The sequence below is a fragment of the Symphalangus syndactylus genome, chromosome 19, assembly GCF_028878055.3.
Source record: "Symphalangus syndactylus isolate Jambi chromosome 19, NHGRI_mSymSyn1-v2.1_pri, whole genome shotgun sequence".
NCBI classification, from domain to species: Eukaryota; Metazoa; Chordata; class Mammalia; order Primates; family Hylobatidae; genus Symphalangus; species Symphalangus syndactylus.
This window is the reverse complement of record NC_072434.2, coordinates 11,743,626-11,771,598: the sequence shown is the minus strand read 5'-3', so window position 1 is coordinate 11,771,598 and position 27,973 is coordinate 11,743,626. Positions and strand designations below refer to the sequence as shown.

Sequence of the window (27,973 nt, the reverse complement as noted above, 5' to 3'; positions counted from 1 at the left end):
GCAAATAAAATGTAATAAAATAACAACAACAAAAATAAACTGCAACTTTCTTGTCAATTTGTGGGACTTGATTAGATCCTTGTTCAAAGGAATAAATGGCAAGAATTATTTCTTGGGAACAGAGAAATGTGAATATGGACAGGGCATTAGGTAATATTAAAGAATTACTGTTAATTTTGTTAGGAGTGATAATGGAAGTATAGTTACATAGGAAGAAGTTCTTATTCCTACGTAGTGCATACTGAAGTATTCAGGGGTGAATTGTCACAACATCTTGGGATTTATCTTAAAATACTCCACACACAAAAATAAAGACAATATGGCCAAATGTTAGTAACTATTAAACTTTCATGGTAGGTATATGGGGCTTCTTAAACTTTTCCCTGTACATTTTTGTGTGTTTGAAGATTTTCATAAGTTAAAAAAAAAAAATGTAGTCACCAAGTAGTACAAGCTTCCCACCCACGCCCTCTAGTGGCTAGTGGTATTGAGCTGGGTGCAAACAGGCTGGCTGTAGTAGTCTTGAACACGCTCAACCTGTCCCCTCCAAAATACCACCAGCCACTCATCAGATACTTACAAGGACACTCTCAAACTTTTTGTTCTTTTATTTGTGGTTATTGAGGTTTTAAACATAGAAATGGAAGCAGACCTCATTAGTCCCTTTAACAACCTGGATCCAGAGGAACAACTTCCAGACCGTCATGAATTTGAGAGCCACCAGCTGGGATTGCCTGTAGTAGTCTGAGGAGTGTCTGAGGAGGCTGGTGGATTCTGTCCACATGTCTGCGGCTGGAAGGGAAGGTTTTCATTGGCAGCCAGTTACTTAAACTTAAAAAAGAACACCACATTGAAAGCTAAGGTCTTCCTTCTCTTTGGGGAGAATAGGTACATGTAAGGTGATAGCGAAGGAGAAAAATAGACATTCTCTTATCCAGCCTCCTTTGAATCTCCCTCCAGGTTAACTACTTCCTCTAAAACATTTGCTGACCCACATCCAGGGCACCCGGAAAGCCCACAATGTGGAGGCCTTTTTCTAATTCTCCCCCAACACTTTTGCCCCTACCAGCTGAGCAGTCTGCTTACCAAGGGTCACTTCTGCTTGTTCCAAAACTCTTTTATGCCATTTGTTCTTATTGTTATGATTAAAGTGCAAACCGAGAAAACTTAAGTGTAGAACTCCCACCAGACAAAACATATAGGTCACAAAAAAGCACAGCTTGGACCCTCATCAAAAGTTTGGCAGCCAGGCACAGTGGCTCATGCCTGTCATCCCAGCACTTTGGGAGGCCAAGGCGAGTGGATCACGAGGTCAGGAGTTCAAGACCAGTCTGGGAACATAGTGAAACCCCATCTCTAATAAAAATGCAAAAATTAGCCGGGGTGGTGGCACGTGCCTCTAGTCCCAGCTACTTAGGAGGCTGAGGCAGGAGAATTGCTTGAACCCGGGAGGCAGAGGTTGTGATGAGCCGAGATCACGCCACTGCACTGCAGCCTGGGTAACAGAGTGAGACTCAGTCTCAAAAAAAAAAAAAAAAAAAAAGTTTGGCAACGAAGTGAACTTTTTATGTCTTCAAATAAAATATGTAAGATGTTTAAGATGTATATTTTAAGTGATTCTCAACTTCTACCAATTATATTAATAAGCCAATCAACACTTTCATCTTGATAGTGTTGGATCAGAGGTTTTCTACCATCCTATGATTCTCTGTCCAGATTCAAGTGAAAATCCAAAAAAACTTCAAAAGAGAAGTTCAAAACCAAATCATTCAAAAAAACATTTTTTCCACTGAGGGAATACACAGATTTTTCCTCCCTGTTGATTATATCTCCTCCGGGCATTTTATTTAGGCTACTATTAAGGTCCACTTGCATTTTCTTCACGTGTGCTGGTAGTTGAGGGTAGACACTTTCCCCACCCATCCCCCTTACACCCCACTTCAACCCCAGAGTGTGTGGGAAGGCCTCCAGGCCTTCCAGATTTTCCATGGATGATCCACACATTGGGTAATCCACATGCCTAACCATGTTAGAAAAAGGAAGGACAATGAAGCTGCAGGAAGCTCTTCTAGAACATTTCACTCAGCTGCCTCAAGGTCAGTTAGGGGTTTGGGCATCACTTTCTGGAGAAAGCCAGAGAGCAGGTGTGACCAGCTGCAGAAAGGGGAACCCTGGAATTGAGAAACCTGGGCTCTTTAGAGCAGCATCTGAAGGCCTTGGAGCTGAGCCTCTGGAAGAAGCTGTTAGGGACTGGCCACAGCCCCTGTGATGACATTGTGGCATGGGGTAATGAGTAACCTACCTCCACCCCTAGCTACACTTCTTGGAGAGCAGCTTAGATTCTCATCCCACTGCCAAGGTAAGAGATGGATCAGGCCACAGGTAGGTAGAGATGTAGCCTTTGGACCTGTCCCTTCATAGCCCGGGATTCCAAACTCAGGAACAGACACTATTCATGCAGGAACAATCTCACTGTCCATGAGGAGCTGGCTGCAGTTAAAGGCAGAAGAAGTGTCCCTCTCTGAGCCTCAAGTTCCACATTTACTAGCTGAAGAGAGTGGATCTAATTGTCTCTCTGGACCTTCCAGCTGTGCCTGCCTATGAGGCTGTGTGTGACCTACCTGCAGTGGTGAGCTCAGCCAGTACCAGCAAGAGTGGATACCAACCTACAGGTCCCTTCTCATCAGGGATGGGGGTAGGGGAGTGAATGGGACATCCCTGAAATTGGGGTGAGAACCTAGGTCTTGCGAAAAGGCAGGGCAACTGTCCCCTTTTAGACAGAAGCAGGAGATGAGGATGGGGCAATGGTCTGTCTTCCAAAACCTTGAATCTGCCCGTTAGGGAAGGGGCTGCTCCTGCAGACTAGCGCAGGAGAAGGAGAGGGCGGTGCCGCTCTACGACCTAACTCGGCTTTGTGGCCAGAGGAGAGGATGGGGCAGGGAGTTGCTTCATTTTATAGCAGCGTCTTGGGATGGGGCCGCCTCTTGGGTCTCCTCTTCAGGCCTAGGTGGGGATGTTCCAGGGCCTGGCATTCCGGTCACCGGCCTATCATTCCCCCTGCAGACGGCTCCGCTTCTGGGCAGGGAAGCGGCCGGGGTCAGTCGGCTTTGGGCGCCCGGAAATCGGGCATGCTCCAGGACCGCAGTGGCGGCGGCGTGTCCCGCTCCACGTCCTCAGAGATGGTCCTGATGTCGCTGGCGAAGGGAGAGATGCGCGCGCGGGTCTTGAAGGTGGCCAGGCTGCCGCGGGGCCGCAGGCTCCACTGGCGCGTCAGCTTGTGGGCCTCCTCTTCCTGCTTCATCCGCTCCAGGACCTCCTGCAGCACGGAGCGGAAGAGCTGGGACACCTCCTGCACCTCGGGCTCCTGCTCCGCCAGCAGCTGCCGGAACCTGGGCGGGAGGGGAGGGCGCTGGGGCCATTCACCCACAACAGCAGGCCTGGCACCCCGGGGCGTCTAACCCCGAGGGGCTGCCCGTGCATCGTCGTGGCCAGTTAGCCCACTCTACCCTGCTCCTGAAGCGAATCAGGAACCACCCCACGCTGCTACTGCTTCAACCAATCCTGCGTTCAAATCCCAGCTCCGCCACTTCTGGCCTCCATTGGCCTCAGCCTCCTCGTCTGTAATCTGAGATGACAGCTGCCTTTGTGTGAGCTATAATGAACTAAGGTATGTAAAGATCCTGACACTTACCTAGGGTTGTTGATGACAGAGCATTAAGGGGAGCCCTTTGCAGTGGCAGCCTTACTGATGGGAGGCCTTCTGGCTAAGCCTCTCCTATCTCTTCTCCACCCACTGGCCAGCGTGATCTTTCTGAAACCTCTATCTGATTATGTCACTGCCCCTGTGATATTCCTTCCAGGTGAGCTGTTTGCCATGCACAGGAGTCCCCTGATACTCCCCAGGAAGACCCTGCACATCAGCTGGGAAGAATCACTTGTGGCCCCACATGTCCCAGGTTCTCCCAAGGCCCTGTGTGTTTTCCCAAGCTGTTTACTCTGCCTAGGCTATCTTTGCTTAGAACTCACAAGTTAATGTTAGCAAGTCTATTAATACCAGGTTTCCTCCACCAGATTGAGAGTCAGGACTTCTCAGCAGTGACATGAGACCAGAAATGAGACAGGACTATCATGACCTGTGTGTACCCAGCCTTCCCCCTCACTTTTGAGGTTTGATTTGCCAGACCAGATTCCCTTTTCAGCAGCTCCACCCCATGACCCACCCCTGTCCCCAGGTGCTTCTGGAATAGATACACTTTGGGAGGCTTCCACAGTCCAGAATCAGAAAGCTGGGGGAGGGTAAGTTTCTCCGCCTGGAGGAAGAAAGGGGAGGGGTGGTAAAAGCTCTACAAAAACCAAGGAGTGTGGACGGGGCTGAAGAAGGTGAATGGCGCTGAAGGAGAGGAGCTTTTAAAGGGAATTTCAAAGAAAAAGGTGTACAATAAATGCATATGTTGGTTAAAGGCATGGGTGAGGGAAGATTTTGGGAGACTAACAAGAATTTTAAGATTTTTATTGTGGATTTATATTCCTTTACAAAGAGAAATGTAGACAAAGAACTTGAGTTATTTTGAAATTACTCGATGCTTCTTTGACATCAGCACCGATCCTTCTGAGACAGGACCATGTGGTCACAGCTTCAGTAAGGTTATATTTATATTCAAGGAACATTGTTGCACCCAAGATCTAAATGTGCAGTGCCCCAGGATTTTGTCTGAACCCTTCCTACACACACACACACACACACACACACACTCACCTGTGGGCAGACTAGCGTGAAAGCTAACATAAGCTAGGATAATTAAGAATCTGATTTTGGAGAAATGTCTGGGAAAACTTCTCCAAGAAGGTAATATTGAAGATAAACTGACAAAAGAAAAGAAGCCAGGTAAGTTAAAATCCAGGACAGTAACAATCTGGGCAGGGAGAAGAGAAAACTCAAAGGTATTGCGTTCTCTTGAATCAAAACTCACACGCCTCCAAGAGCTGCCTCCTGCCTCCCGCTGGACCCCTAACCCTAGCCTAGCGTTTCACGATCTCTTTCAGACTCCTTTTCCCCTCTTGCTCCTTCTAACAGATAACTAGATCATCCAGGCTCCCTGGCTCTAGTCCTGGTGGCCTCAGCCCCCTGCCACTGCAGCCACCTTTCCTGGAGCCTGCAGCCCGGCAAGGGTCCCCATCCCAGTGCTCACCTGAGGATAGCAGGCCCACAATAGGATGGGTGGATCTTAACGCAGACATCCTCCAGCTGCAGCCGCTCACTGGGGCTGAGGTCATAGGTGGGCCGGGGTGTGCTGGCCAGCCAGCTGTAGTCCACACCGGTGCAGACCTTTCTGACCGCATTGCTGCGCTCCCGCTGCTGCCTCTCAGCCTCTCGCATCTGCCCTGTCAGCTCCATCATAAGTGTCTCCAGCACCATCTCAGCAGGGCTCCTGGAGGACAGCCGGGACGGGGCCTCGTTCCACCGAAGCCATGAGATGAGAGACATAGCCCCTGGCCCTGCTGAGACAGGACAGGTGTGCATCTTTCCTGGGCCCCTCTGTTAGTCAGGGTGGAGAACCTGGGAACCCAGGGGGGAGAGAGGAGAGCTGGGACCCAGGGGAGAAGAGCTGCTCCACCCTAACAGCTGAGTGGCCTCAAGTAGGTGGCTTAATTTCCCTGAGCAATCATCTCTAATTCTGTAAGACAAGATAGGGCTGTTGTGAGAAGCAGTTGTGAATAAACTTTGTACACTGTAAACATCACATAAAAGTAAGAGACTCTTGTGATTATGATCCTTAAAGCATCCCCAGGATTGTGCCCAGAGAAAGGGCCTCCTGAATCCCCACTAACTCCCAACAAAGCTGGAAACACATGGATTATGGCTGAGCACAAACTTTCCCTATGATTTAAGGGGAACACATACACACTCAAACACTCACACACACTCACAATACACGCACACACACACACACTCAGAACAGATACATCCTATGTCAGTCTACCAGGAAAACACCCTCAGTTTCTAAATGCCTCCAGCCTATTGACGAAAGACACTTAGAACTCTATGGAGTTGGCCAGCCATGGTGGCTCACGCCTGTAATCCCAACACTTTGGGAGGCCAAGGCGGGCAGATCACCTGAGGTCGGGAGTTCAAGACAAGCCTGACCAACACGGAGAAACCCTGTCTCTACTAAAAATACAAAATTAGCCCGGCATGGTGGTGCATGCCTGTAATAATCCCAGCTACTCGGGAGGCTGAGGCAGGAGAATTGCCTGAACCCGGGAGGTGGAGGTTGCAGTGAGCCAAGATCACACCATTGCATTCCAGCCTGGGCAAAAAGAGCAAAACTCCGTCTAAAAAAAAAAAAAACTATATGGATTAACATTAACCTGAAAAAAACCAACTTACCCACCATTCATTCATTCAGCATTAATCAAGCACTGTGTACACCTCTGTGGAGGGACATAAACATGAAAGGATGATGCCAGGATCCTGCTCTCCAGGACAGGCAAGATTGGTTGAGTAAACACTGCAACATCAATGGAGAGAGGGAACTCTGCTGGTGAAGCATAGAGTCAGCACTGATGTGGGAGGGGAAGGAGTGACCCTAGATGGTGAAAGCGGCCAGAGTGGGCTGAGAGGTGAGTGTGGGCTTCAGACACGTGGGCTGATGGAGAAGGGGTCCCAGGTGGAGGGAGGATCTGGCCATAGAACAAGGTGAGACAGCTGGAGGTCTGACAGCAGCAAGCCTAACTCATCATGGAGCCCCCACACAGGCCTGCTCAATACAAATTTGGTGAAGGATGGACCAAGTAGATGAATGAACGGGTGAATGAATGGGTGAATGAGCTACTCCATGACCTGTCAGATGTGGTCTGTGCTTCTGACAACAGTGAAGGGAAATGACATTCCCAAGCTAAAGCCTGAAGTGGGTCTTCGAGGGGTCTCACTTCTCCTTTCTGCACCTTTCTCCCTCCAAGCAGTTCCACCTTCCATGCACCAATGATCCCATTTCTGCTTAGACCCTCCATATGCAGAAAAAAGAGGTCAAATGAACTCAGTCTCAACAGCATGGTGATGAGGGAGGTGTCACCTCCAGAGGACACATGCATTTTTAGGCCACCCTCCCACCACCCTGCACCCCAGTGCTTAACCCAGAGAAATGAATTGTTAAGGTAGATAATCAGACACAAAGGAGAATATTATGATGGGGTAGCAGCAGCCTTCTGGAAGGCCACAGCTAAATCTCTACTTACCGATGGAGACTTGAATGACCAACTCCTTTAGCAACCAACAGAATTAAGAAATCTGAAAACGGGCCAGACATGATGGCTCATGCCTGTAATTCCAGCACTTTGGGAGGCCGAGGAGGGTGGCTCACTTGAAGCCAGGAGTTTGAGACCATCCTGGCCAACACGGTGAAACCCCATCTCTACTAAAAATACAAAAATTAGCTGGGCATGGTGGCACATGCCTGTGGTCCCAGCTACTCAGGAGGCTGAGGCAGGAGAATCGCTTGAACTGGGGAGGCGGAGTGAGCCGAGATGGCGCCACTGCATTCCAGCCTGGGTAACAGAGCGAGACTCCAAATCAAAAAAAAAATCTGAGAACTTTCATTCTCCACTCAACCTAAGCCTATCACCAATGGAGGCTTCAGATTACACAGCTGATCGCTTCCTGGGAGGGTGGGACGAAAGGACGAACCATTAGCTTACTCCTGGGGTCAGTAGCAGCTAGGACGTTTACGTCTTAGCCCTCACCTGCTTTATGTGCCCAGAATAAAGAGGTTGGGTAGTACTGTGTGTACTGGGGGGTGGGAGTGCAGGGGTGGGGGTGTCATGGCCAGAGAGCCATTAGCATCAGGAGCCTCGCCTAAGGCTAAAGGATTCCATCAGTTCAGGCACAAGGACTGTAACTGTAACTGAATGTGTCACTTTCCCTGGAGTGTTTGTATTTTTAAAAGTCTATGGGTTAGGTCGATGCTTAGCACCAAAAGAGTGAATGGTGTAGCCACTGAAGAGCACTACAAGCATGCGGAGTCACTGTTCCTGCAGGGGCTACTGAATGTGCTAGGCTGTTGCACAGCTCCATGCCTTTGTCATGTTTCTCCCTCTGCCTGAAATGCCTGCCCATTCTGCATGGAGACCAGGTCCCGGGTCAGCACCCTAGGAAGCTTTTCTTGATCTTCCCACCTCCGAGGTAGATGTGGCCACAATCTACCTTGTCCCCTGACTGCACTCTGCACAGGTGTTTTTCAGAGCTCAGGAGCACTTTACGGAACGTGACTGCCTACCTCCCCTGACCCCGAGTGTGGTATGTGGGCAGGGCCTGTGCCTTATTCACCTTTCCATCCCTGGTGCTGGACAGGTAGTCAGTAGGCACTTAATAAATAGCAAACGAATGAATGAATGAGTGCCCGAACAAAGGAACGAATAAATGATGGAGAAGCTATAACAGCTGGATCAAGGAACAAGCCCCACAGACCTGACCTGACCTGACCTGACCCTGAACAAGAAGGCATTTTCCAAAGCTCCTTAGGGAGATTTTTTTTCTTCTTAATCTGGGTTTGAATTTGAGCTGAAAGAAGAGAGCAAGAGAGTGGCTTGGCAGTAGAGGGTTCTCCTGTGGCCGGGAGAAATGTGGCAGAATAAATGGGAGACACTGAAGAAAACTTTTGCCTCCAGGGCAAATTGACTTCAGAATATCCATGCCACGGCCACATAAGCTAACAAACTATTAAATAAAGCATGTTCTGTTTCCTCCCTTGTCAACTATACCTTCCTAACCACGTGGAGGGTGAGATTCACACAGCATTCTTGGACTCCTCAGAGTTCTTCTCTGGCACATGGAAGTGGGTTGGGACAGCTCCCGGCCCTCAGCCTGCCTCCCTCTCTTCCCACCTCCGCTTCATGCCACATGGTAAGGGGCCTTGCAAACACATGTGGGGACACCCCAGCTTTCACCTCCAAGGCCCAGCCACACCCCTGCAACCAGCCACCTCTTTGCCACCCTCTGACCTAGGGTTGCTCGCTGGCAGTGCCGTCTGCCCTGCTCAGTGGCCCCTTCTGTGGGGAAGTGGGCGGGCGACTGTCTGGCAGGGAATTCTGATTTCAGTCCCTAAGCCTGATCTCAAAGGGAAGTGCCCACAGGTTGGCATGTCTCCTGGGCCCCCAGACACTTCACCTCAAGGCAGAGTAAGGCCAGAAGCAAGTCCGAGTACAGCCTGGGGTGCAGCCTGTATGGGGTCCCGCTTCCCTGGGCTTAAGGCTCCCGACCTGAGCTGGCCACTAGAGAAAGTGCTTTGTGACCCGCCTCCCCCAACTCCAGATGGCAGGGGCTGAGTGGGGCGATCCCACCTGAGTCCTGAATTTTGTGGGCTCTGAGCCTCTTTGGCCCAGCTGTAGGGTCTCACAGGGGAGGAGGGTGTTCTGAGTCATCTCCTGCCCATCCCCTCACTCCCCACAACTCTGGCCAGGACTGGAGGCTTTGACAGAGACAAGATTTCTGCTGGTGCTATTTCTGTCCCCGGTGCCAGCTGCTCCCCCAGAAGGCTCTTCAGTGGGTCCGATTAAGTTCTTAAGGGCAAAGGAGGGAGGGAGAGACAGAGGGAGGAAGAACAGAGACAGAGAGGCAGGAGGGCAGGCTAGACAGAATCCAGAGGGGGCCACCTTATCCCAGGGTATCCCCAGAACCTGAACCTCGGCTGAGACTGGGAAGGGTGTGGTACCTGGGGGAGGTCTGTGAAACAACAGCAAGAGTGACCTTTGCTGAGGGTCTGGCACAATTTTCTACACCGCCTGGCTCCAGATTCACCACCGTGGCAGAGCCAACTCCTCAGTGTAAGCCCCAAGGCCCCCGCACTTGGCTCACGACCTGGCGAGTGGCAGTGCCATGGTGACCTCAGAATCTTCCCATGATGAACGGTTCCTACTCAGTCAGCAGCACTTACAACCTGCCTCAAACACATGAACGCTGATTGAATCCTCGTTTTAAAAAATTAGGATAGGCCAGGCACGATGGCTTATGCCTGTAATCCCAGCACTTTGGGAGGCTTGACTTCAGGAGTTCGAGACCAGCCTGGGCAACATGGTGAAACTCCATCTCTACCAAAAATATAAAAAATTAGCTGAGCCGGGCGCGGTGGCTCAAGCCTGTAATCCCAGCACTTTGGGAGGCTGAGGCGGGCGGATCACGAGGTCAGGAGATTGAGACCATCCTGGCTAACACGGTGAAACCCCGTCTCTACTAAAAACACAAAAAATTAGCCGGGCGAGGTGGCGGGCGCCTGTATTCCCAGCTACTCGGGAGGCTGAGGCAGGAGAATGGTGTGAACCCAGGAGGTGGAGGTTGCGGTGAGCGGAGATCGCGCCACTGCACTCCAGCCTGGGGGACAGAGAGAGACTCCGTCTCAAAAAAAAAAAAAAAAAAAAAAAAAAAAAAATTAGCTGGGCGTCTTGGTGCGCGCCTGTAGTCCCAACTACTCGGGAGGCTGAGGTGGGAGGATAACTTGAGCTAACTTGAGCCTGGGAGGTAGGGGTTGCAGTGAGTTGAGATCGTGCCACTGCACTCCAGCCTGGGTGACAGAGTGAGATCCCCATCTCAAAAAAAAAAAAAAAAAAAAAAGGAGATACCCTTTATCAAGTTAGGAAAGATCTCCTTCTTTATATTTAAAAGAAAAAAAGCCTGGGTGTGGTGGCTCACACCTATAATCCCAGTACTTTGGGAGGCCAACGTGGGTGGATCACCTGAGGTCACGAGTTCGAGACCAGCCTGGGCAACACAGTGAAACCCCGTCTCTACTAAAAATACAAAAATTAGCTGGGCATAGTGGCAGGCACCTGTAATTCCAGCTACTTGGGAGGCGGAAGAATCACTTGAAACTGGGAGGCAGAGGTTGCAGTGAGCGGCCATGCCATTGCACTCCAGTCTGGGTGACAGAGAGAGACTCTGACTCAAACAAAAAAAAAATTAGGATAACTGAGGAAATTTGAATATGAGCTGGATATTAGAAAATAATCCATGGGGCCGGGCGCAGTGGCTCACACCTGTAATCCCAACACTTTGGGAGGCCGGCACAAGTGGATCACCCGAGGTCAGGAGTTCGAGACCAGCCTGGACAACATGGTGAAACCCCGTCTCTACTAATAATACAAAAATTAGCCAGGCATGATGGTGTGTGCCTGTAATCCCGGCTACTTGGGAGGCTGAGGCAGGAGAATGGCTTGAACCCAGGAGGCAGAGGTTGCACTGAGCCAAGATTGCACCATTGCACTCCAGCCTGGGTGACAAGAGTGAAACTCTGTCTCCAAAAAAAGAAAAGAAAAAAAGAAAACGATCTGTGGAATATTGGCCAATAGCTCAATCTTAGGAGGGGCTGAAGTGTTTACGGGTGACTACAATATCTTAGATTCAAATAGTTCAGAAAACATTACATAAATATGTATACACACACCCCATAAACAGGGTGTTGGGGCTCAGAAACCAATATCCTAAGATATGGCATTTGGACATACTGAGCTGAAGAAGCCTCGTGGTCTCTCTGGCCCTCCCCACGGCCACCTTCCCTTCCAAAGCCTTTGTCTGCCTAAGATTCAGATCCACCAAAGGGAACAATAGTTTTTTTCTTCCCCTTTCTTAAGACCGAGAATGAGCCCCCACCTAAACAGACCCTCTCACAGGATAATGTACAAGTTAATTTCTGATCCCTGCCCTGTTCATTCTCCCTAGTAATCCTCTCACCAGAACTGCTGTTCTCCCCTCCCATAACCTGCTTTGCCAGGATGGTATATAAGCTTCCGAAACCCAGTGTGGGTGAGCAGTTCCTCTGTGATTCTCCCCATGTACGCATTTGTGATAAATGTGTACGCCTTTTCTCCAATTAGCCTTTCTTGAGTTGATTTTTAAGTGAACCTTCATAGGGCTAAACCCTTGGCCCCTACAAGAGCAAATACGGCAAAATATTAGCAATTGTTGTATCTGGGGGATATTGATGGATATTTATTGCACTTTTCTGCATGTTTATGCATATCCAAGTTTAGAAGTTGGGAAAACTCTACCTCAAAACTCACCTGTGCAGGAAGCCTTCCTGATTCCCTCTACCTCATGGCCTGCATTATTCCTCAGGACCCCTGCCTGCAGTTCGTATTCTGCTCATTTCTGCTGCTGTGCCTTTCTCCACCCACGAGCCTGGGCATCGAGGCCTTGCACAGTGGCATGTGCGGGGAGGGCCTAGGGCCTGCAGACTGAAGCGCAAGTCTGAGTTCTCATCCACTCACTCACTCAGCAAACACAGGGGGAGTGTGTGACCTGCCTGTTGCTGTGCTAGGTGCTGGGACTCCCTCAAGGAGTGTACACTCAAAAGAGGGGGGAAAACAAGCAGACAAGCAATTGCGATGCCACCAAAGGCACAACTCTCCTGAGTGGAAGGAGACTCCTGGGCCTCGGCTGTGTAATCAGCGCAGGGTGTGCCCAGGAAGTGCCTGCCCCCTATTCTCTGCATAACCGCCACAGCTCATTAACCAGCGAGGCCTTGGTTTCTGCATTTATAAAATGGTGTTCAGACGCCAGCTCAGCCCACTCCACAGGGCTCCCCTGAGACTCGGGTAGGAGACAATATGTGAAAACATTTGGTAAACTATAAAAATCCTGTGCAGTGATCAGGGGTTTGTAATTCTTATGAGACACAATCAGGTGGCTAAAAAGTTCACCTGGAGGCCGGGAGCGGTGGCTCATGACTGTAAGCCCAGCACTTTGGGAGGCCGAGGCAGGCAGATCACTTGAGGCCAGGAATTTGAGACCAGCCTGGCCAATATGGTGAAACCGCATCTCTACTAAAAATACAAAAATTAGCCAGGTGTGGTGGTGGGTGCGTGTAATCCCAGCTACTCAGGAGGCTGAGGCATGAGAATTGCTTGAACCTGGGAGGTGGAGGCTGCAGTGAGCCAAGATGGCGCCACTGCACTCCATCCTAGGCGACAGAACAAGACTCTGTCAAACAAAAACAAAAATAAAAACAAAAACAAAAACCCACCTGGAAAGAGATCTTGAAGGCTCTGTAGAGAGGAGACAGATGACCACAAATCCAACGACGACACAAAACGAGAAGAAAAGAAATGAAAGCCAGCTAAGAACGTGGGCTGGGCCCTGCTTGTTAAGACCCCTATCCACCTTGGGGTCATCGGTAAGAATCTTTGGGCTGCATTTCCCTCTTTTGTCTGGGAGCCGGGGTGGGGACAGAGTTGCTGCCGTCCATTGACACATACATGCCTGCCGTTCCCTCTCCCCATATTCCCTCTGCGGAGTCTGGGGCCTGGGGTCCAGTACCCTCCCCACTCTCACCCCCACTCACCACCTCCACTGCTTTTGACCTCAGATGCATGCTGGGCGGCCTGGCTGCGCCCCCACTCCGCCTCTGTTTGATCACCAGCTCAGGTGGAGCAGGCTGGGCTTGGGGAGACAGTGCAGCCTTCAGCAGAGAAAACCTGAATTCAGTTCCTATGCCCTTCCCCTCCTGCGTATGCTGCCTGTGTCCAAGTCACCTTCATGGCCCCAAGCCTCAGTTTCCCCAATCTATAAGGGAATGATAAAGGTACCTACTTCAAGTTACTGTGAAAATCAAATGAGGTCATGTCTGTGTAAATGTTTTATTTTTATAAACTAACAATAAGCTGGTTCACCTAGATCAGTGGCTACTATTGTCGCTTAGTACAGATTCTTACCCTGGGGTCCTAGGGAAAATTCAGGGATTTATGAACTTGGGTGGGGAAAAAAGTCATCTTTATTTCCACTAACCTTTAACTGAAATGTGGTATTTCCTTTAGTTATGAATGAGGGCCATAGACCATAGACAGTAGTATCAGTAGCCCCGTGGCTTTATCTCCAGCAGAAATCACAGATTTTTCACAAAACGCTTTAAAGTTGTTATTCTTGAATTATCAGGTGTGCTCATCACTACTATGAAATTGTGGCATTTATTAGACTTGCTACTAGGTTTTATTATTTCACATGTTGATAGGGAAGCATACATATTACTGTATCATAAATCGTTTTTCCTTTTTTTTTTGATAGCTGCATTTCAATAGAGCTTGTTTCCTTTGTAACCCAATGAATTTACTTTTATGCATTTAGAAGAATTTTTCTAAGAATGTGTCCACAGGCTTCACAGACTCCCAAAGGGGGCACAAAAAGTAAAGAATCCCCTGGCTTGGTGCAAGCTTGACCCCAGCTTTGTTTCTGGCCTTCCCCAGCCCTGGCTTCTGGTCACCGTGTTGGGAGAGCTGAGCCTCCTTGTTTCTAGAGAGGGCCCAGGTGGTGCGGCCTCGGGTTTACACAGCAGAGCAGATGATAGGGAAGCCCTCGCATGTTCTGTTTCTGCCTTTTGGCGTCACTCACCCACGCCCGTTATCTTCCCTTCTCTGATCTTCTCTTTCCTCTTTCCTTTCCCCCTCATTACCCCTTCCACCCCCACACTCTCAGAGCCTTCCTTTCAGCCTATTTTTGAACATCCCTGAGGATAATGTCTTTTCTGTGGCTCCCTGGGAGGCGCCACTACCAGCTGTGGCTCGTTAGCTGTGCTGGAAGAACTCTCCCGTTGTGCCTCAAGGGCAAGAGGAGTCTCTGGTTCCAGCTGGCACTCAGAGGGGGACCAGGGATGTCTCAATGGTGGGAACAATGGGGAGTGTGACCTTGGAGCTAGAAATAGGGCTCTGACCCCCTGCAGGGGGGATGAGAGTGCCCTCACCTCTAGTGAGAACTGAGGCCCTTCACTGGCCCCAGCCAAACAGTGAGGGTGTGCAGACCTTGCCCAGAAAGGCTAATTTCTCAGTGCAAAGGGAGCCACGGCCAGGGGACCCGGCCTGGGTCCTCCATCTCTGAAGCTGAGCTAGGCATCTGGAGGCCAGGGTGGGGGGCTGCTCTGTGTGACTCGCCGGGCCCGGGCATGGAGCAGCACCTGAGTCAGGCTGTCCCAGAGCGCCAGCAGCTTCACTGCACGGGCAGGCTGGCTCTGCTGACGCCAGACCCTCAGTCTGGGCAGAGACTTCTCAGTGGGGGCAAAGAGCAGGTGCTTCTCCGGCTAATCTTCCTCCCAGCCCTGTGTTTGGTAAGGCCCAAGTCCAACTTTACAGATTGCAAATTGACCTCATTTCTCTTCGGCATCATAGAAAAATAACCTGTAATCCACCAAGCCAGGTATGAGCAGGATCCTGTGGATCCTCTGCCCACCTGACAGACATCTGCTCATTTGTCAGGAACCCCTCAAGAGACAACTCCTCCCTGCAGCCGGCCCCTCACTGCCCCCCAAGCATGGAGCACTGATCCCAGCCACCAGGGCCTGACACAACGGCCCATCACCATGGCATCTAGCAAACATGTTTCTCACATTTTGGGTTGTATTTATCTCTCCCCCACGTAGCTATGAATTCTGCAAGGGCGAGAGGAATGTGGGTTGAATCTGCTGCACACGGTAGCACTTGATAAGCGGTTCCTGAATGGATGAATGGATGTCAGCCAGTCCTTCCCATTCTGAGGCAGAGGTGCAGCCAGGAGAGGGCGGTACACAGGTCTGACTGACCACAGGGGGAGGGGACTGATCCTCATCCCTTGGTTGCAGCTGGACTTTCCTTCTAGGCCCGATCTCCGTGGCGCCCCACCCTGCACCAATCTGCCTGGGCCCGCTGTCCTGGGCGTGTTATCGGGGATGCACAGACTGTTCCATGGTCGAGGGGACTGAGGCACATCCATCACCCTCGTGCCCTAGGTGCTGCTGCATCCCCAGAGCCTGACTCTGTGCCTTGGACTTAGTAGGTGTTTGAATCACAGTTCGCAAACCCATGCAAGAGTCTCTGATTTGGGTTTCACTTTCCTTCCCCCTGCCTGTGTCCACTCTATAAAGGCAAAAGGGAACCTGCTGAAGCTGGGTCCTCCCCAAGAGGCTTACAGTTCCAGAACAGGCAAAAACGATGGCTTCCCACAGGTTTACAAAACAAGGAGCAGGCTATAGCCCCAAGGATGCTGCAGGACCCTCATTGGTTCCAACTCCTGTGGAACTGATGAGGCCTAAAGGGGCCTTCCTGTGGCCATCTGGGTCCTGGAGGTGGGTGGCTTTCTAGGCTCCCCAGCCTGCCACACCCCCTGAGGCCGCCCCACCCAGCTCCAGGCCTCAGCCCTAACTTCCAAAGGTGCAGCTGTGCCAGGGTGCGGGTGGGGAAGACACTGTCTCCTGGGGAGACCTCCATCTTACCTCTGAGGTCAGCCTCTGCTCAGGTGCAGCGTCGCAGCAGGGGGCCTGCGTTCTGCTTCCCAGTCTGGGAGAAGAGAGTGTCTGGATATTTTCAGGAAAAAAAAGAAAGTTGAGCAGCCACAGCAGGGCAGGGCAGTCTACATCCTCAAGTCTCCCTCAGCTTCTCTGCTGCTGCCGGCTGGCCTCAGGCTTTTGCCTCTCTTTGGTTCTCTGAGAAGTTTTACCAAGAGAAGAGACAGGAGGAGAGATCCAGCCTGGGCTATTGTTTGTGGGGTGAGTGTGTGTGTGTGTGTGTGTGTGTGTGTGTGTGTCCCACGAGGCTGGAGCCACAGCTTCCCTGATGAACCATGGAGGTGGGCCAGCTCCTGAGCTGCGGTTGCCCTGGAGACCCACCTAAGCCTCTTTGCCTGGAGCAGCATTATCTGTAGAGGGAGTGGCTGATCTGACACAAAAGCCTGAGGCGACACAGGCCCAGGCGGTGAGGGAGCACTTGTGTCCAGATGGCATTCTGGCCCCTTCCTCCTCCAGCCGGTGCTCAGTGTGGCACAAACTGGGCAAGACCATGCTCACCGAACCCTCTGCTGAGCCCTAGGTGTACCTGCTGTTGGCAAATGTTTCCAGCTGCCTGGTGGGTGGTGCCTGGATGGAGATCCCCTCTTTCTATCAGCTCCCTCCCACAGGGAAGGGGTGATTCTGGGTGCTGAGGACAGGGACCTGTGAAGATACATCTCTGCCTTTGCCCCACCACATCCCTTGCCTGTCTTCCTCTCTGCTTATCTAAATTATTTCCTTCCCTCAAGGCAAGCTCAAGAGCAGACAGTTCTGACTTTCAGAAGGAGGGGCTATCCAAGGAGAAGAGGAACATGGAACACAAAGCATTGATGTTGAGGTATTTGAGATAACATTTGGGGATAGCAGAAGCATCCTGTTGCTGTTCTGCAGCATCCCACACTCATGTCTGGGCCTCCTTCCTGTCTCTGCTCTCTGGTCACGCTGTCACTTGTAGACTGTTCTGGTTAGGAGCCACGTGTGGGCCAGCTTGCACCTAACAGACGTTAGGTAGCACTAAAACAGATGCACGCTGCCCCGTGAGGGGCATGGGAATACTGTAATGGCATGAAGCTGCATTATAATAGATCTTAGGTAATCCTGTGCTGGGTGATAGCATGACTTTTGCACGCATCTGGTTTTGACTGGGTTGGAAATAAAGCAGAAAGTACAGCCAAGAAGACATTAAACAATGGCTGATGAAATGGACTCAGGTTGCCCACCTGCCTGCCTGCATGATTTTGTCTCTGAGTGATTTGTCACTCTGTGGTTGCTCTGTGGCTGGTTCCACTCAGCTGGTTCTATCCACCTTCCCTCTTCATCCATCAAGCAGGCAAGCGTCTTGAGTCAGGAGTTGGATCATATACTTCTCTTGACCAGTTCACAGCACGACAGTCCCAAAGATTGAGTGGGTCACTTGGGGATGGAAGATCCCCACATTTGAGGGAGCTGAAGCTGACTTCCTCTGACCCACAGTTCCCAGGCGGCCTCCACCTCAGGGCCAGCTAAGGCCAGAGTCACCCAAAGCAGGTAACTGGGAGTCCTCACCTCTGAGCACCCCACCACTATCCTAGCACTTTCCCAAGGGGCGTGGCTTGGAGGTCCAAGGGCAGAAATTCCTGGGCATTTCCACACTGTAGGGAAGGGAGCAGCGGGATGACAAGACTTTACCTCCCCTTTAGGAAAGTTGCTGGAGGCAATGAGGAGAAGGGGGCAGGGACTAAGTCACATGCTCATCTGTGCAGCACGTATTTCTAAAGCACCATTCTACAGGGGCACGAAGCTAGGAGTTGGCTGAGCCTGGCTCTTCCCTCTGTACACATCCCAGCCAAGCCTGTGTGTGCTGGATCAGATGAGGAGGAGGTGGAAGTCTGGCAGGCAGGTGGGGAGCAGGGACAGCATTAGGGCCCAGAGTTAAAGGCTTTTATCTCCAAGTAGTACAACCTTGGGTCTGCTACTGACCATTCTGTGTTTGAATAAAAACAATTCTGCCCTTTTCTATAGCCATGCTTTTGTATTAATATCTCCCCTTCTAATGCACACACAATTAATGTAAATAAGATCATAGAGGCCAATGTCTTGAGCCATCAGAAAGATTTTGTCGCAGCAGCTGCCAGATGAGCTTCAGGACTCCTGACCCTGGGATGCCAGGGAACAAGCACACAGACGACTTATAGCAGTCTCCCTGGCAGACGCAGCCGGCCCCTCTCCAGCATTTTTCAAATGGTGCCTGTGATTAGAAGAGGGAGGCACTCCCTAACCCACGACCCTCCCTGACGGCTGCCTTGATACCATAACTCACAGGCCTTGGTGGGTGTGTTGACTCCTCATTTATTCTGATTTGTTCACCTGTGGAGGATTTGTGATTATCCTTGCTGAGTGTGAATTTGCTCTAGGAAGAAAAGTTGGCAGTTGTTTTTCTCTTGTTTGGCATGGATGGAAGTTGCTGAAGCGTAGATATTCAGCAACCACCAAATGCAGAAACACCAGTGGGGACCACAACATTGCCTCATAGATGGCATTTGATTAATAAATTGGAAATGTGGAGTTATGAGGCAATTGCATGCAAGCCTCGATTAAAATCCGCATGGAGATTAGAGATAAGCCCTGTCTCTGGGTGTGTGTGTGTGTGTGTGTGTGCGTGTGTGTGCGCGTGTGTGCGCGCTCCTCCCGTTCTCTCCTCCCTGGAGTCTTTCCAGGCTATTTCAAACCATTTCTAACCACTCAGTCATGCATTGGGTTTTCCAAGTCCTGCAGAAGGTCTGTGTAGCCCAAATCCCAAATGAAGTTGAATTAAATGGACAGAATATTCATAGGTACAGACCAGACTTGCAGTTACTTAGACCTCTTCTCCCTGGGCATCCCTCTTTCTATTCCTGTGGTCACATTTCCTCTCCAGGTGCTATGGACTGAATGTTGTGTCCTCCCCAAAATTCAATCTTGAATCTCCCAAGGTGATGGTTAGGAGGTGGGACCTTTCGGATGTGATTAGGTCGTAAGAGGGGAGCCCTCAGGAATGAGATTACTGCCCTTATGAAATGGTCTCAGAGAGCTTTTTGGCCCTCCTACCGTGTGAGGACACTGTGAGAAGATGCCTCCATGAACTAGGAAGTGGGCTTTCAGCAGGCACTGAATCTACTGGCGCCTTGATCTTGAACTTCCCAGCCTCCAGAGCTGTGAGAATTAAATTTCTGTCATCTATAAGCCACCAGTTTGTGGTATTCTGTAATAGAAGCCTGAATGGACTCAGACATCAGGTACAGGAAGCAATGTGTCTGACGGCAGGAAAAACGAGAATGCTCCCTTCCCTGCCAGCTGGCTGGGAATGAGGCATAAAGCATTTCTCATTCATTCATTCGTTCATTCACCAAGCATTTATTGGCTGTCTACTCTGTCTAGACAGCACCTTGACACTCCATTTCCATAGACTTCACTGACCACCGACCCTGGTTTTTTTTTTTTTTTTTTGAGACGGAGTTTTGCTCTTGTTGCCCAGGCTGGAGTGCAATGGCACGATCTTGGCTCACTGCAACCTCCGCCTCCCAGGTTCAAGCAGTTCTCCTGCCTCAGCCTCCTGAGTAGCTGGGATTACAGGCATGCACCACCACGCCTGGCTAATTTTGTATTTTTAGTAGAGATGGGGTTTCTCCATGTTGAGGCTGGTCTCGAACTCATTGACCTCAGGTGATCCACCCGCCTCAGCTTCCCAAAGTGCTGGGATTACAGGCGTGAGCCACCGCACCCAGCTACAGCTTCTTTTCAGTTCTGCCCTGTGGTCTGATGGACTAATGTGAGGGCCTGTGGCAGAAACAGCTAGCTGTCCACCAAGAGTCACATTTCTCCTCCAGAGTATATGAACATGTAGTAGACATGTTCCTAGGAAGCAGCTGTCCAGCAGGGGACTTCATTCCCCATCCCTCCTCCCATCTAGGTGGGCCGTGTGATGATAGGGTGTAGATGGAAGGGACGTGAGTCACTTCAAGGTGCGGCAGGTAGACACCCCTGTGCAACTGTCCACCTTCCACCTTTCCCCTTTGCTGATCGTCAGCCAGGACTCTGAGGCCCTCGGGAGTGGGGCAGACACAGTTTTGAAGGAGTTTAGGTCCCTAAATCACTTCATGAAAAGCTGCTCACCCATCATTCATGTTGAACTCTAATGTGTGCAAAAAATCATATGCTTATTGGGTCAAAGCACTGAGTTGGGGTTTCTCCGTAATAGCAGTTGGCACCACCCAGCTCACACAAAACCCTGTGAGAAGGGGTGGGTGTGGAAGCGCTGCCCTTTCCTAGGTTCCTGAACATCAGGGCTCTTCCTGACATGTTCACCGCTGGCTTTTTCATCATCACCTTAAAGACATTACTTCATCCCCTGTTGTCTCATGCCTCTGTGCATGGTGCCCACTCTACTTGGAGTCCCCTCCTACCTGGGGAAGTTAACTTATTCCTCAAAGTTTAGCTTCATGGTAACCCCTTTGTGAATTATCCTCTCTCTGCTGCTCCCTCCTCTCCACTCTGAAGCCTCATTCTTTTTTTTTTTTTTTTTTTTTTGAGATGGAGTTCTGCTCTTGTTGCCCGGGCTGGAGTGCAATGACATGATCTCGGCTCACTGCAACCTCTGCCTCCTGGGTTCAAGCAATTCTCCTGCCTCAGCCTCCCAAGTAGCTGAGATTACAGGCATGTGCCACCGCACCCAGCTAATTTTTGTATTTTTAGTAGAGCCAAGGTTTCACCATGTTGGCCAAGCTGGTCTCGAACTCCTGACCTCAGGTGATCCACCCACCTTGGCCTCCCAAAGTGCTGGGATTACAAGCGTCAGCCACTGTGCTCGGCCTGAAGCCTCATTCTTCCTTCCGTACACACAGTTGATCCTCATTACCTACCAAAGTACTGGCAAATTTGCCTACTCACTAAAATTTATTTGTAATCCAAAAACCAATACTCATAGTACTTTTTTTTTTTTTTTTTGATGCAGAGTCTTGTTCTGTTGCCCAGTCTGGATGAAGTGCAGTGCTGTGCTCTCAGCTCACTGCAACCTCTGCCTCCCAGGTTCAAGCGATTGTCCCACCTCAGCCTCCCAAGTAGCTGGAATTACAGGTGTGTGCCACCACACCCAGCTAATTTTTTTTTTTTTTTGAGACAGAGTCTCACTCTGTCACCCAGGCTGGAGTGCAGTGGCAAGATCTCGGCTCACTGCAAGCTCCGCCTCCCGGGTTCACGCCACTCTCCTTCCTCAGCCTCCCAAGTAGCTCGGACTTTAGGCGCCCACCACCACACCAGGCTAATTTTTTTGTATTTTTTTAGTAGAGACGGAGTTTCACCATGTTAGCCAGGATGGTATCGATCTCCTGACCTTGTGATCCGCCCGCCTCAGCCTTCCAAAGTGCTGGGATTACAGGCGTGAGCCACTGCACCTGGCCTACTCATAGTATTAGGTTGCTGTAAGAGTAATTGCGGTTTTTCCCACTAAGTAATTACTTTTGCGCCAACCTAATACTTTTGTGGTCATTCTAGACATGTAGAAAAATGTTAGTGACCTGATGGGCCTGTTCCCTGCTGAGCTTGAACAAGGCATGCTCTGCCTTCTTGTTCCAGCTCTCATGATCTTAAGTGTCCTTTTCACAGTCTATTTAGTGCCCCACTTTTCATACTTTGTGCTTTTTATTGGTGATTTTGATATTGAAAATGGCCCCAAGCATAGTGCTGAAGGGCAGTCTAGTGTGCCTAAGTGCCAGGAGGTAGTGACGCGCTTTACTACATGAGTTAGATCGGCTTTCTTCAGGCCTGACTTAGCGCTCGCTGCTGGCGGTGAATTCAGTGCTAATGAATCGACAATATAGAGTAAATAAGGTGTCTTTCAATAGAAATGCACATAAAACAAGGTTATGTATTGGTCAGCTGACAAAAATGTCATGACCAGAGGTTTCAGGAACCTTATCCAGGACGAGGACTGAACCTCACCCTGTATTTCCCCTGGGAGCAATGGTTCAGTGTTTGCTAATTCACAACTTTATAGATAATAACTACTGTGAATAACAAGAACTGGCTGTGCTTCACACCATTTCCTGAGCATTTAATCAGCATCCCTGCAGAAGAAGAGCTCCCCAAGGGCAAGGAGATCAAGCCCCAGCACACGGTAAAAGCTAAGTTCGTGTTTGCTCTACCCACAGAGAACGCATTAGCCAGAGTGACTGGGCTTGGTCTCTGTGTTAAACAAATGCCGTAGACTTGCTCCCCACTCTCCTGAACCTGAAAGAGCCCCAAGAGACGTAATGTCACAGGTTCAAGGACCACAGACAACAGATGTAAGGGAGGCAGGAATGGACTGCGGGGTGCCGAGGTCACCTAGAAGTCCAAGGATGCACATTCCAGGGGAGGTGAGGAGGACATGGGAATATGAGAGGGCGGTGGAGAGCCTGGGTATTCTCCATCCAGGTCCAAGCAGTGGAAGCTTAAGACAGTCAGAATCTCCCTTCTGCTCAACCTGGAAGTGCTTCTGGAACAAGGTAGAATAATGGGAAATCAATGGGAAAAGGGAGTCAGCCATGCGGTGTTGCATTAGAGCCAAGAAAACCCGAAGTGGCACGAGCTGCACTGGGCCCTTTTGGGAGGGCTGATGAGGCTGTAGAGGGGACGTGCTGGGGCCTGGGAAGGAAAGAGACACTATTGGTGGATAATGTGGTAGAAGGAGCGACTCTGTGGGACTAAACACACATGGCTCAGGTGAACCTGGATGTCGCATGTGGATCTTAACAGATTCTCACATCAGTTCCCAAAGAAGAAGGCTGGTGAGTCCAGAGCAATGAAGCAGCCTGGCAGAGTCCATCGCCTGGCTCCCAGAGGCCACCTGGACTTGGTGTGGAGAATGAAGGAGAGAGGGAATTGTCAGGAAATCCTGACTCTGGCAGCTGAGTTGACGGCAGTGAGACACGGCATCTAGGAGGAGGACTAAGCCCATGGCAGTGAGATACTGCGTCCAGGAGGAGAAGTAGATTGGAGGGGAAGCAGAGTGTGGCTTTGGCTTGGTGGAGGTGGAGGAGGAGACTTCATGGCTCCGGGGAGGAGAGGCTCCTGGACCAGCTCCATATGCAGAAGAAAGGGTTTGGCTAAAGCACAGACCTGGAGGCCATCGAGGTGGTGTTCTGATCCCCGGGCCCTGGCCAAATTCCAGACTCTGTTAAACAAGGAGCGTGTGAGCATTTAAGAAAGGATGTGGAGATCACGTGGCATTAGCAGATGTTCACTGTCAACAGGTCAGGGGAAGCCACCCCCAAAGACGCCATGAGGAAGGATGGCCAGGGACAGTCACAATACCTCTGTGCCCTCATCACATCCCCTCATCCCTCCTCTGCCTACAGGGCAGCTCTGGCGGGCTGTTCTGTTTGAAATCAGGGGTTCCTGTAATTGATAGCATCCCAGCTCAAGCTCACAGCCACCGTTTCACTCTCTGCCCTCTGAGGCCAGGGAAGCCCATGGGCCCGTGTGCAAATGTGGTCCTGAAGCGTAGAGTGGTTCATATCACCGGGACAATCTTCAGTCGGGAGACAGGAACCAGAAGATACATACTCCACACTCCTGTCCATCACATGGGCAGTTCTGGAAGGCATGCTGTTACGCAATCGGACCCTGCAGCTGTGTTGCCCCCATCAGTGACCTTGATAACACACCCTATGCTGACTTTCCTCCTTCCTGTCTCACTCTCCTTGCACTCTCGTTTCTGCTTCCTGGATCGCCTCCCAAGTCCTGGAAGCTATATCCAAGTCCTTGTTCCAGCGTCTGCTTCTGGGAAAAGCAGAGAGGAAAGATGAAGAATATAGGGAGCCAAGCACCGTGGCTCATGCCTCTAATCCTGGCACTTTGAGAGGCCAAGGTGGGCAGATCACCTAAGGTCAGGAGTTTGAGACCGGCCTGGCAAACATGGTGAAACCCCATCCCTACAAAAAATACAAATATCAGCTGGGTGTTGCAGTGCACGCCTGTAATCCCAGCTACTTCAGGAGGCTGAGGCAGGAGAATCACTTGAACCCAGGAAGTGGAGGAAGTTGCAGTGAGCCGAGATCGCGTCACTGCTCACTGCAATCTAGCTTGGGCGAGAGAGCAAGACTGTCTAAAAAAAAAAAAAAGAATATAGGGTGATCTGTGATGTTAAATGCCAACAAGAGGTCCAGTAGAATTATGGCCCAGGAAGGGGCATTTGCAACAGGGAAGGGGGTGCAGGTTAGTGGAGACACTGCCACTGGAACTCGGGAGTGGGACCAGTACTCCCAGGGCTGCCCTACGGAGGACATGGAGTCTGCTCTTGCTCGTGTGACTCTTCACACAGTGCAGCACCTCCATCATTCTCCAGGAACTATTCCTAAACCAGAAGATGCTGAAAGCTTTAGAGAAGAGCTGAACAGGGAGGTGTTCACTGCACCTGCATGGACGGTAAACTCCACCAATTACCCTTGGACGTTGACTCTCTCTGCAGTCTCTCCCTCCAGCCGCCACCAGGTTCCCCCTTTACTGACATCACTTCCCTGTGGCTCCTGGATCTCCCTTCTCCACACAGCCAGAGACCTCTCTCAGCAGCCACCTCTCTGAGGGCTGGGCTCGGACGTGAATGATGCTGAGACGTGAGCCACAGCGGTGAGGCCCAAGGCCCTCAGTTCTCCTGTCCTCTATGGGGTTCCCACTTCAGTAACCTGCCTCCTCCCACAGCGCCTTTCTATAGAGAAGACAGGCCAGGGACAAGAGTCTGGCTGCTCTAACGTAATCCTTCCCCAGAAGTCAGAGGGGAGACCTTGCTGCTGGCACGAGAAGGACTGAACAATTCTTTCTGGAAGCTTTTTCCCCAGCGTGTTCTCTGATAGACCCATAAGCAGCTGGAATCCTACCCCCTAGTCACTCTGAGTGCTCTGTTTTTCATTCACCACATCCACCCTCCCTGCACACTAGCCCCATATTCATTTCCTCAACAAAGGTTTACTAGGCATGTACTTAGTGCCAGCCCCAGGGCCTGGCGCCAAGGGTGGAGCTGGAGAGGGCAGGCCCACCTGTGACTGCATGGGGCTCCAAGCCAGAGGAGGACAGGCTGTGTGCAGCAGGGCTGGGAGCTGTGCTGAAACCCAGAGATGCCCCTGGAAGGTGGCCCCTGCCTCCTGGCTCCCACTCCCTCACCATACACCCCGTTCTTTCATCCCTGGGTGCTCTACTGAGAATCCTGAAGCAGTAGAGCAACGGGGAGCTTCAATAGCCTTTACTCCCACACCCGCTGAGATCACGGACTCAGAAGAGGCTAGCAACTTGCTCATTTAGCGCAGCAAGCGAGTAACAAAGTCAGGACAATAGCCTATGTTCTTTTTGTTCCAAACCATTGCCCTGCCCACTGCTGACCTTGTGGCATCAGCAAATCAGATAGAAGCCTCTGGGCCCATACAGTCTAAGCCTCACTCATGAACACCAAACACACCTCATTTTCTGTGCTCGACAAGGGTAAGTGCTTTTATCTGGAGGAGATGATGAGGTAGACTCTGTGTGTGTGTGTGAGTGTGTGAGTGTGTGTGAGTGTGTGTGTGAGTGTGTGTGTGAGTGTGTGTGTGAGTGTGTGTGTGTGTGAGTGTGTGAGTGTGTGTGTGTGAGTGTGTGTGTGTGTGTGTTCATCTGCGTGTGCATTTTGGGTGGAATTCCATGTTATTTCTCTTCTCATAGTCCTGGAAGGCTGCTTAAAAGAGGAAGAATTTTGGCAGTCTTCCAAATGATAGCTTGTTCTTGGGGGGCCGAGCAAGGAGGGACCTCAGGGGATGTGGGTGGGATGTCACTGCATGTCCCTGAGGCTGGGCACTTCCCTGTGTAAGACCCCATGCTGGCTGCTGGAAATTGCCAGAAGGCAGCGGCAGGTTCTCCAGGGTTCCTTTCACCAGTGTCCTTAGCTCTTTTCCTGGAAGATAAACTGAAGGCATCTTAACTTCCTTCTTCTTGCCAAACAACCTGTCAAGGAGGAAGAAAGAACAGAACCATCTGCTTAACCAGTGGTGACCCATGCTTCTCTCTGGGGCAAGAGGCTTCTTCGGCCAAAGCTAAGTGCTTGTGAAAGCTGCCAGATGCTTGTTGTTCTGCAGTGGGCAGGTCTGTGCAAACCCACCCCCAAAGACCCAGGAAAGAGGCCAACAAATCCAGTTTCTTAGGAAGAAACGTTTATTTTATTAGGGACTTACAAACAGAAGCCACGTCGCAGGCAGCGTTGAGAGGAACAGTGGATCCCTGCACCATTATCCTCCAAAGCCGGGACTTATCTACTGTAGGGAAGGAATGTGTAGGACAATTGAAGTTGACCCCTCAGGGAAAGGCGAGAATGCTATGTGAGTCCGCCTAAGGGCAGGATTCACGGTCAAGGTTGCTTTGACCTAAGGGCAGGATTTAAGGTAACAGCAGATAAAATAGAAATCTTAGAGTCATTCCTGGAACAGGGGTTAATCAGAAGTCAAGATAGCATGTCAGCTTCCAAGATGGAGCTGCTTTAGGCTCCACATGGAGTCACTGGAAACCTCATGGGGAGGAAACCAGAAACAGAAATGGAAAAAACTAGATTTTGTCCAACAATGGAGGAACCACGTAGAAAGTACAGTGCATCAATATCCCAGACTATGCAGCCACGAGACAATACTTGTGACAAAACTGGCTTCTAGCTTCCCATCCTGTGAAAAACAGCAGAACTCCCATGGTGCACCCACTATATGCAGGTGGACAGAGCCAGGGAGGAAAGGGGCACAGAAGAAAGCATTGGTGTCATGGTGGAATTAACTTATTATCCCAGGTGGAGAAAATGACTGCATGTGTGCTGGGATTCTTTTCAAATGTTCAAATTATTTTTTTTAAATCCAGAGTATAATATAAAAAGGATTCTGCAAGGAATAGAGGAGTTTATTCATTTATCTTCTAGCTGGCAGCTTCCCCACTTCCAGAGTTCGCCTATTTTCTTGACATATATTAAGCTCAGAGAAAATCAGTTTCTTTTGCACTTGTACGTTTCTTCAAAGAGTAGAGCAATTTGAACTCCCTGCCTATTGTGGTTTTCTTAACAAGCCAAAAGGACATAATGCTTAAATCTGCAAATACAAAAGCCTCTTCTTGGATTTAAAGTTGGGAAACATCTCTTGGGGAAAGTGTTTAACTATTAATACAAAGTATTTGGTACACACTGTACTGGAGGAGAAAAAGTTCTACACAACCATACTTCTGGAACCTGACCAATCTGTTTAATTACTTCACCAAAGAAGTATTTAACCCTCTGCAAATCCACCTTCATAATTTATCAGTCCAGTCACTGTGCCTGTGAGGAAACATAAATTGCAATCATCTTGCATTTGCACAGCAGCCACCAACTTACAGAGCACTTTCACATCTTCTGGTCCATTTCATTGACAAACACTCATCTTCCCGCCCCCGAGCCCAGTGAGGAAGGCAGGGTAAACTCCTGTGGTGCTGGAGCTGTGAATAACTAATCTAATCTGTGGAACACAGCTCCTGCCCTCTCCTGGCTTACCCTCTGAGTTCAGGAAGCCTCAGGAACTGTTTGCTCCATGATATCTGGGAAGTGTTGCACAGAGCCGTTCTCATCCTTGTGGGAGCCTGGTGTAGAGGCAGAGGGCCTCACAGATACAGAGTGGGGCTCTTCGAAGACCCATCTCTTTGAGTTCAAATCTAGACTTAGCACATGTTTGCTGTGT

The 27,973-nt window shown here is 50.3% G+C and overlaps 1 protein-coding gene across 2 annotated transcripts; it reads right to left on the bottom strand.

Annotated features, from left to right (window-relative positions):
• Positions 1-593: 593 nt before the first annotated feature.
• RD3 (RD3 regulator of GUCY2D) lies at positions 594-16,587 on the bottom strand. Of its 2 annotated transcripts, none has more exons than XM_055233932.1 (3): positions 16,221-16,587; positions 5,190-5,499; positions 594-3,389 (listed from the first exon to the last, which is right to left on the bottom strand). In XM_055233932.1, exons 2-3 carry the CDS (start codon positions 5,483-5,485, stop codon positions 3,098-3,100), a joined length of 588 nt encoding a protein of 195 aa, XP_055089907.1. In that variant the 5' UTR covers positions 5,486-5,499; positions 16,221-16,587; the 3' UTR covers positions 594-3,097. The 2 variants fall into 2 exon arrangements, with proteins under 2 accessions (XP_055089907.1, XP_055089908.1); XM_055233933.1 differs by having other exon boundaries at positions 5,190-5,496.
• Between the last annotated feature and the right edge of the window lie 11,386 nt (positions 16,588-27,973).